This window comes from Geospiza fortis, unplaced genomic scaffold (genome assembly GCF_000277835.1).
Source record: "Geospiza fortis unplaced genomic scaffold, GeoFor_1.0 scaffold68, whole genome shotgun sequence".
Classification (NCBI taxonomy): Eukaryota; Metazoa; Chordata; class Aves; order Passeriformes; family Thraupidae; genus Geospiza; species Geospiza fortis.
This window is the reverse complement of record NW_005054489.1, coordinates 1,170,309-1,179,819: the sequence shown is the minus strand read 5'-3', so window position 1 is coordinate 1,179,819 and position 9,511 is coordinate 1,170,309. Positions and strand designations below refer to the sequence as shown.

General features: G+C 49.0%; 1 protein-coding gene across 1 annotated transcript; it reads right to left on the bottom strand.

Annotated features, from left to right (window-relative positions):
- Positions 1–996: 996 nt before the first annotated feature.
- On the bottom strand, positions 997–8,646 carry ACAD8 (acyl-CoA dehydrogenase family member 8). The gene is made up of 10 exons (XM_005428516.2): positions 8,369–8,646; positions 7,846–8,015; positions 7,045–7,154; positions 6,590–6,666; positions 6,200–6,337; positions 5,423–5,558; positions 5,224–5,321; positions 4,306–4,458; positions 2,600–2,702; positions 997–1,753 (listed from the first exon to the last, which is right to left on the bottom strand). The coding sequence occupies exons 1-10, from the start codon at positions 8,495–8,497 to the stop codon at positions 1,701–1,703; spliced, it is 1,167 nt and encodes a 388-aa protein (XP_005428573.1). The 5' UTR covers positions 8,498–8,646; the 3' UTR covers positions 997–1,700.
- Positions 8,647–9,511: the final 865 nt, after the last annotated feature.

Here is a 9,511-nt window from a genome sequence, read left to right as displayed (position 1 = left end):
GGAGGGGGCGGGGCGTGAGAGGGAGCGGCGCGTGAGAGGGAGCGGCCTGAGGGGGACGGAGAGACGGACAGAGAATGTGGAGAGGGAACATGGATAGAGAGCTGGGACTGAGAAATGGGACTGAGAGATGGGACAGAGAACATGGATAGAGAGCTGGGACAGAGAATATGGGACAGAGAATATGGATAGAGAGATGGGACTGACAGCTGGGACACAGAACATGGATAGAGAGCACTGGGAGAGAGTACAGACTGAGAGCCTCAGGAGAGAGCCCAGACTGACACCATGGCCAGGGACGCCCGGGAGAGAACCCCAACAGAGGGACCCCAGGCAGGGACCCCACAGAGAGGCCCTCGACAGAGTCCCCCACTGGCACAGAGACCCCAGACAGATCCTCTGGCCAGAAATTCCCCATGGACATCCTGGAGAGAGACTTCAGACAGGCACCCTGGGCAGAGACTCTGGCTGGAGACCCCTCCCTGCCAGCCAGAGACCCCTTCCCACTGCCCAGAGACCCTCCCAGCCCAGGACACCCATCCCCTGGGCAGGCAGAGGGTCTCCCCTGTGGGCAAGGGGCTGTTTCTCTTTGAGGCACTGGTGGTTGTCCTTTAAACTGCCCTTGCTGCCCTGTGGGGCAAATTCAATGTGCAATAAACCCGGGGAGGGGACATTCAGGGCCTGCCAGCAGCAGTAGGAACTGAGATCAAACAAGTGGAAGGTGTCCTTGCCCATGGCAGGGGCTGGAATGAGTTTAAGGGTTCAAGGTCCTTTCCAACCTATCCCATTCCATGATTCTGCTGCTAATCTCTGTCATCTTCCCCCTGCCAAGTACTGCTGAGAAAAAAGAGCTGGCTGACCTGAAGGGGTTAACAAAGACATTACCTAAAAAGCCCTCAAGCAGAACTATTTTGCAACACCTACTTCAAAAATTCCCTGTTACTTCTGTTTAAACACCTGAAATACCACAGAAGGAAATCATCTTAATTTCCACTCCAGTAACATTTCCATCATTGCTTTATTGATTCCAAATCAGAAAGGAAAAAACAATTTAATTTACCAGTATTTTTACTCCCCTTACATGGTTCACAGCCTTACTGATTGGAGGCCACAGAGCTCAATATTTCTGTACATAACCTTAGTATTTCATTTGCACTTTTGTGCTGCAAAGGCTTCTTTGAGATTAAGCACCAAGATGTGGTAGGAATACAGAGAACAAGCAGTGGCTGGGAAAAGTTTAGGAAACATTAGGAAAAGTTTGCTGGGAAAAGAGGGAGTGCTTCTAGCTAAAGGAGGGGATAAAAACCCTCTGGTTAGAGCCTGTGATCATCAGTTCCCAGGGGTGCTGTGAGCAGTTAATTCCTACAATATAAAGATTTCAGTGATCCCATGGGCTCACCTCTGCCTGAAGTTCCCATTTCAGAGGTGAGCAGCAGCTCTGGTGTTTGTTTTCCCAAGGAGGACGTGTGGCAGGCAGGCCAGGAGCAGGGTATGGAGACAGAGGCTTGGATTGACAGCTGTGATTTCTGGCTGCACAATGCCAGCCTGGCGACAGCAGCTCTGCCAGGCACGGCGTGCAGCTGTGCCAGCCAGCTGTGGGTAAGGCAGGAAGGCTGTTTCCACTGGGGCATCCCCCTCTCCACTGCCAGGGGAGGGAAACAGGCCGGGCTGGAACAGATGGAGGGATTTGAAGGCTCCTGGCTTCAGCCCTGTAGCAGATTCCTGGCCACAATCATCCTCATGACCTCGTTGGTACCTGCAGCAGGATGGGCATGCAAAGGAAACACAGTTAAGGCATGGTCCAGGATTTTCCTCCTCAAAAGGCAGAGATTTCTCCCCTGATGTGCAGTTTACAGCACAGAGGAGCTCTTCCCACCAGCTGAAGTGGCATTTAGGAGGGGTTGGGCCAAAACCCAACTGTCAAGGGCCAGCATATTGCTTGGGAAAGCTGCTGTTGCTGCTTTTTATGTGAGTGTTGGGAGGCTGCAGGAGCAGACATTGAGCAGAAGTGGATTTACAGCAACATCTGAGCTCTCTGCTGTACATTTAACACATACACCACACACAGGCTGCAAACCCACTGGGTGCAAGACAGAGCATGTCCCTTACCAGCTACCCTGGTTGTAGGTGAGGGGATTTCAAAGCAGGGAAAACAGAATATTTAGGAGGCCAAATTGAGATAAGAAAAGGCCAGATACTGTTAGAGACACGATGTCAAGGAGTGCAAACAGACCAAAATCACTGTTAGAGACACGATGTCAAGGAGTGCAAACAGACCAAAATCACAGGAGAGGAATTGTTAGGAAGAATCATCACGTGGCCAGAAGTAATGGGATGAAACTGGACAGAGGCACTGCTAACATGACAACTAAATATATTCCTCTGCTGTAAGACTCTTAAAATAGCCAGCTAAATATCTTCCTCTGCCTTCACACAGCCAGAGCTCCCAACCAGGGCACTGACACAGGGCACACATCATGCTCAGAGCAGAGCAGGGCTCTGAAACCCAAGAATCAGACTCATGTGGGAAGGTGAGGGCCTCCAGGGGAGTTTTCCTCCCAACCCCACTGCCAACTTCACTTGTTCTAGGAGTGTCTTTTACCTTCCAGGATCTGGTGCACTCTGATGTCTCGCACGAACTGCTGCACAGCGTAATCCTTCAGGTAGCCATAGCCTCCATGCATCTGCAGAGCCTGGTTACAGATCTAAGGGGATAACACTGCTCTGAGGTGACTCGTGCAGGACACAACAGTGGCAGAAGTTCAGTAATGACCCAGGAACCTGGGCTCACTTTTTTTCCCTGATCACCTAATCTCATCTCTTAAAAACGTGGTGTGATTGTCAGACCCCATCAGTGCTGCTCTCAGTGTAATCACCTTCCCTGTTTTATGTTATGGCTGTGTTTGTGTGAACAGCAATGCCCAGAAATACCCAGGGATGGGTATAGACACCCAGGGATGGGTATAGATACCCAGGGATGGGTATAGATACCCAGGAATGGGTACAGAGATACCCAGGGATCCGAATAGACGTCCACAGATGGGTACAGATACCCAGGGATGGGTACAGATGCCCAGGGATGGGTGCAGAGATGCTCAGGGACGGGTATAAATATGCAGGAATAGGTATAGATACCCAGGAATGGGTAGACAGATACCCAGGGATGGGTATAGACACCCAGGGATGAGTATAGATACCCAGGGATGGGCACAGAGATGCCCAGGGATGGGTATAGACACCCAGGGATGGGTATTTTTAGGGAATAAGTTGATTTTCGCTGCATTTCTGCGGTTTGCAAACCCGAACCGCCCGATCGCCACCTGGCGGCCACTCAGGGCAGGGGCTGGCAGGGCGCTGGTTTCCATGGAAACGCGACTCTCTGTGTCCGGTCCCCCAGTTTGGGATGGAAAACGAACAACAGCAAAAATTCAAACTGCTGAGCACATAAACAGCTTCTAAATGGCACTGAGATAGGAAATACCAAGTTATTTTCCTCCCTTCTTGCTTTCTCTTTATGGGGGCATTTTGATAAAGTAACAAAGTAAGGTATTTTTCAGTGATAAGATAATTTTCAAAGCAATAACATAATTTTTCAGAGGTCTAGAAAAGACTTGCTACCTAAGAATGATCACTCTGCAACATGCAAATTTTCCTTGGAAAATAGAAATGCTCTGCTCCCTGTCCTGTCTCTCTTTTGGCCCCCTAGGAAGAAGAGTGGAAAGATGTTTGAAATCTCTCAGATTAATCCTGCAGCCTCCACATGTCTTATAAAACATCCTGTCCTCAAATGAGACTCCTGTTGGCTTTGGGTTGTGTAGTGGTTTTGGTTCACCAATGTAAAAATCTTAATCTTTAAATTAATATAATATAATATAAGAGAATGTAATGTAATGTAATGTAATGTAATGTAATGTAATGTAATGTAATGTAATGTAATATAATATAATATAATATAATATAATACAATAATAAATTAGCCTTGTAAGAACGTGGAGTCAGACTCATTCCTCCTCCATCCAGGGTACCTCACAAATATGACATTATGATTTTTCAGGGAAAAGATCAAACTTCTCCCTGACACCTTGGCCATTAAGGAGGGCATCTCCAGGCTTGTAATGAGGATGCCAAGAGGAGTTTGAGGCACCTACCCCAAAGCACTCGTCGGTGGCGAAGAGCTTGGCCATGGAGCAGAGCACGGCCAAGGGGGGCCATTAAGAGGGGCATCTCCAACCTTCTAATGAGGATGCCATTAAGGGGGGCATCTCCAACCTTCTAACAAGGATGCCAAGAGGAATTTGAGGCACCTACCCCAAAGCACTCGTCGGTGGCGAAGAGCTTGGCCATGGAGCAGAGCACGGCTGCGTCCTCCCGGCCCTCCTGCAGCGCCCGCGCCGCGTTGCGCACCATGAGCCGCGCGGCCACCAGCCGGGTGGCCATCTCTGCCAGCCTGAACTGCAGGTACTGCAGAGCCACAGGAAAGCTCCATCAGCACCTCACAGGGGTCTCAGCCAAGCCGCACCACTGCCAGGCAGGGCTTGAACCATAGCTCGATAGAGAGAGGCAAACACAGCCCCACCACCACCAGACAGGGCTGGTAGCCACAGCTCTCTCCATAGAGAGAGGAAAACTTTCCCTGGGGAAGGCAGTGAGAAGATCAGAGAAAAGAATAAGAAATAATTCTTATCTCCACTTGCTGCACCTGGTGTTGTGCACGTGTGGAATGTGTTATGGGGATTTGGTTACCAAAAGGTGGTTTCTTAATTGGACACTGGATGGTGTTTGGATTGACCAATTGGATCCGTCTGGATCGGACTGTCTGTAAGGGTGATGAGCTTCTTAATAAGTATAATATAATAATACAGCATAGTATAATAGTATAATATTGTATATAGTATAATATATATTATATAGTATAATATATATTATATACTGTAATATATATTATATAGTATAATATATTATATATAATAGTATAATATAGTATATAGTAGAATAGAATAGAATAGAATAGAGAAATTGATCAGCCTTCTGGAATCATGGAGTCAATGCTAATTATTACCCCACTCAATGGACCATTGCTACAATAAAGGCTCAGGTCTGACACGCTTCCTTACTAGGAAAAACATTTTCTTGACTTCCCCAGGGAAGGCCCTGTGAGGTGAGGGATGGCCCTTCCAGGATGAGGAAGGGCTCAGCTCCGGAGGGCAGAGCTGCTGCAGGGCTTACCTGGTTGTTGGCAAGGGGTTCCCCAAACTGCTTGCGGACAGTGAGGTGCTCCTGAGCCAGGAGAACTGAGGCGTGAGCAGCTCCTAACGAGCAAGAAGCTGGTGGGAGAAGCCAAGGACACAGAGTGAAGGTGAAGCTACTTCAGACAGGCAACAAGAAGGTGCTGCCCTCCTCCCTTGGCTCTCTTTGGCTTTCTCACCGATGTTTATCCTGCCTCCGTTGAGGCCCTGCATGGCGATGTTGAATCCCTGCCCTTCAGCTCCCAGCCGGTTGCCCACAGGAACAACGCAGTCCTCAAAGATCACAGCTCGAGTTGGTTGGGAATTCCAGCCTACCTGGGAAAAAACAGAGCTCCTTTGAGACTGCCTGAGGAGCAGCACAGCTCCAACACAGAACCACCAGCCTGCTCCCAACCCCTCGGTCTCACTGCCAAGTTGCCACAAAGCACCCGTGGTCTGCACGGTTTGGCCTCAGTGTGGAAATTGGAATGGGTGTTTTTGAGAAGAGGCACAAATCCAGTTATCTTGATGTTCCTGAGACTAAAATCCTTCATTTACCAAAGGGATGGGTATTGGGCAAACTTCACCACCTGGTAAAACCATGCCAGGCTGGGACTCCAATCCCATCCATGAAGAGATCCCTAATGCTTTGCACAGGCAAGCTCATTGGGACCAGAGAACACAGCCTCAAGCTGTGCAGGGGAGGCTCAGAATGGACATCAGGAAGAATTTCTCCATGGAAAAGGCTGTCAGGCATTGGAATGGGCTGTCCAAGGAGGTATTTGAGTGATCACCCCTGCAGGTGTTTAAGGAATGCCTGGATGTGGCACTCAGAGCTCTGGCAGACAAGTGAGGATCAGTCACAGGTTGGACTCAATGGTCTTGGAGGTCTTTCCAATCCTGATGATTCTGTGGTTCTGTGATCTCTGTCCTGCACTTCCCTCAAGCACACAGGAAGCACAACCCAAGCCTCTTACCTTCTTCTCCTTCTTGCCAAAGCTGAGCCCTGGCATTCCCTTCTCCAGCACGAGGCAGGAGATGCCCTTGGGGCCTGGGCCCCCTGTGCGACACATGACCACGTACACATCGGTGTCACCTCCCCCGCTGATGAAGGCCTGCAGGAGGGCACAACAAGAAAAGTGAGGCTTTGCGGGGAGGTTTGTAAACTATCCCTGAGCCCACAGCAGCAGCTGGCAGGGTACAGAAATGGAGAAGCAAAGACCCCACAGCCAGAGGCGTTTAGGGACTCAGCTGGTGAAAGCTCTGCAGAGCACGTCTTGCCTTGGGAGAATACACAGAGGTGAGGAGACAGAAGGAATGGGAAGGACAGTGAAACCCAGGCAGCTTTAGCAGGAGCAAAGAGGTACCTTGGAGCCATTCAGGATGTAGGAGTCCCCTTTCCTCTGAGCTGAGGTCAGCAGGGAAGCTGCATCACTGCCACTCCCTGTTTGAGAAGCAAGGAAGCAGCCAGTGAAGCAGAAGGTCCAGAGCCTACAAATTCTCCCTGGGACCATACCCTGACACCTGAGTTTGTACCACGAGTATCTCAGCAATCATCATCTGCCTCTCCCCAACTTCACAAACGAATATAGAAAGAAACATTTCACCTCCAGCCCTTTGCAATGTTCATGTGCAGTTAAAGAGAGAGAAGATGGCCTGGTTGAGGATGCTCACCTGGCTCAGTCAGGACCTTGGGTCACCTGGCTCAGTCAGGACCTTTGCAATGCTCATGTGCAGTTAAAGAGAGAGGAGATGTCCTGTTTGAGGATGTTCATGTGCAGTTAAAGAGAGAGGAGAAGATGTCCTGTTTGAGGACGCTCACCTGGCTCAGTCAGGCAGTAAGAGGCAAACTTTTCCATGCTACAGAGAGATGGGCAGAACCTGCGCCGCTGCTCCTCGTTGCCAAAGGTGTCGATCATCCAAACACACATGCTGGGGTGGGAGAGAAGGAGCAGCATTCAGGATTGAACAACATAGGGTGGGAGAGAAGGAGCAGCATTCAGGAACAACATAAGTTGTACAAGAACATCCCTGGCTGAACAAAGGAAAGCTCCACAGAGCTGAGCCACAAGCCCTGAGGCCTGAAAATGTTACACCTTCCATTCACCACAGACTCACTGCCCTGTGGAACAGCAGGTTTAAGAGCCTCAGTCTCCTCTCCAGGCTCAGCCCTGCTCCCTCTTCAGGAAACTGCACCTGAAGAAAGAGCAGCATCATTGCAGCTCTCTGTGCCAAGTGACCTGTCACTGGACATGTCTGTACAAGCAGCACAGCCCTGGGGTCAGGTGGTGCCTCTGGGCTCTGTCACAGCACGGCTGAGGCACAAAGGCTTTTTCCAGGCAGGTTACTATCTATAGACAGCTTAAGTGGCAGAGCAGACAACAAAATCCAGAACTTAATCCCATCTTGCATGCCACAAAGCTAAAATTACTTCTTGCTGGCATCTCAGTCCTTGTGGCCTATTTGTTTACTGCCATCCAGGGATCCTCACAGGGATGTGTGTACTCGAGGTCAGCATTGAAATATATAAATAATGAGCAGCAGCCAGGGAGCTGCCTCCAGCTGGATTTAGAGCCCACAGAGCAGCCAGGCTGACACCATCCACCCCTGCACAGACACTCACTTGTGGATGCTCATGTAAGCAGTGGTGCTGGTACATCCTGTTGACAGAGCTTCAAAAATTATGGAGGTGTCAAGTCGTGACAATCCAGAGCCACCAACATCTGGTTTCACATAGATCCCACCAAATCCCAGCTGGGCTGCCTTCCTCATCGTTTCCACAGGGAATATTTCCTATTGGGAAATAGGAAATAGGAAAGATACCCCAATGAATATTCAGGGTTAGTTCAGTCCCTTTGGGTAGCCCTGGGCTACCAATTTGAGTCCCACCATCCTGAAGAGTTTAAGTCAGCTGGGTGGGTCAAAGAAGAGGTGGTACCAACACAGACACATTCCATCTTCAGCAGGGAATCCAGGATCCAGGTGATTGAATAACCTGGCTAGGAATGCTTCAAGGTATTTCTGATGATTTCCCCTGCCCCAGCTACAGCAGCAGCTACTGCAGGAACCCCTCAGTGAGACCTGTGGGTCACAACGTCCTAAGGGAGGAAAAAGGGAGCAGTGCAACCCTTGTGAGGCTGTCCTACCTTCTCATCCCACTTGGCCATGTAAGGAGCCATCTCCTTGGCAGCAAAATCAAGGGCAACTTTTTGGAATTCCTTCTGATCCTCAGTGAGTCCAGTGGATGCTAGAAAAGAAGCAAGAGATGAGAACATGTGTCTGTTGAGGGAAAGCAGCACAACCACCTCATCTATACCCCAAACAATTTCAAGGTGCCCCTTAACTCATACAAACAGTTCAGGGTCTCTGCTGCAGAGACCATTTCTCTGTTCCTCAGGAATACAATGAACTGTGCTGAGAGCAGGGGGCTTTGGGAGGGTCTTTCTTGGGACAAAACAAATCCAAGATCCCAGCTGGCTCTCTCTGCTCCATGCTAGCTACATTAGAAAGCCAGGACAGGGGAGCACAGTCACTCCATTTCACTAAGTCTGTGCTAAAGAAATCTGAGGGAGCAGTGCTAGGACTTCAAAGAAAGGAGATTGGAAGCAAATAAAGAATAAAGGAGCCCTTTGGAAACAGCATCTAAAGCTTTAGGTAAGTTCTGCATTTGAAACCTGCTTCACCAACACATAGATCCAACATTGTTTTGTTTGTTCCCCTCCTGAAACTCACAGCTATGCTGCTGCCTCAATATTAAATGTTGTTACATTTAGACATCAAAGCAATTCATCTGCAAAGTGTTCTGGAACCAGAATGGTTTGGATTGGAAGGGACCCTAAAGACCATCTTGTACCAACCACCTGACACCTTCTACGAGACCAAGCCCTGTCCAACCTGGCCTTGAGCACTGCCAGGGATGGGGCATCCACAACTTCTGGGCAACCTGTGCCAGCTGGAATTCTGCCAGAGGAATTTCTTCCTAATATCTAACCTGAATCTCTCCTCTTTTAGTTTAAATCCATTCCCCCTTGCCCTATCAGTCTGCCTATATAAAAAATCACTTTCCTTGTTTTTAGAAATCCCTCTTCTTTTCAGAGATATTCTTTGATTCACTATCAAATCTGAAAAACCGTGAAAACCTAGGTAAGGGAGATGTCGCTATAGGATACGAAACAACATGAGCACACACACCACTTCTCTTAAGGTGAAGAAAAAAGGAGTTTATTTTCTGACTCTATCATTTATAGTTTTCTAAAAGAGACAGTGGATTGGAGGGTGAAAGTGCTACC

Coding starts and splice junctions, on each gene's coding strand:
- ACAD8 (XM_005428516.2), bottom strand. CDS start 8,497: ATGTTCTCATCTCTTGCTTCTTTTCTAGCATCCACTGGACTCACTGAG. Junction 8,016..8,368: donor TGGCCAAGTGGGATGAGAAG/GTAGGACAGCCT, acceptor ATTTCCCAATAG/GAAATATTCCCTGTGGAAAC. Junction 7,155..7,845: donor GCTTACATGAGCATCCACAA/GTGAGTGTCTGT, acceptor CTCCCACCCCAG/CATGTGTGTTTGGATGATCG.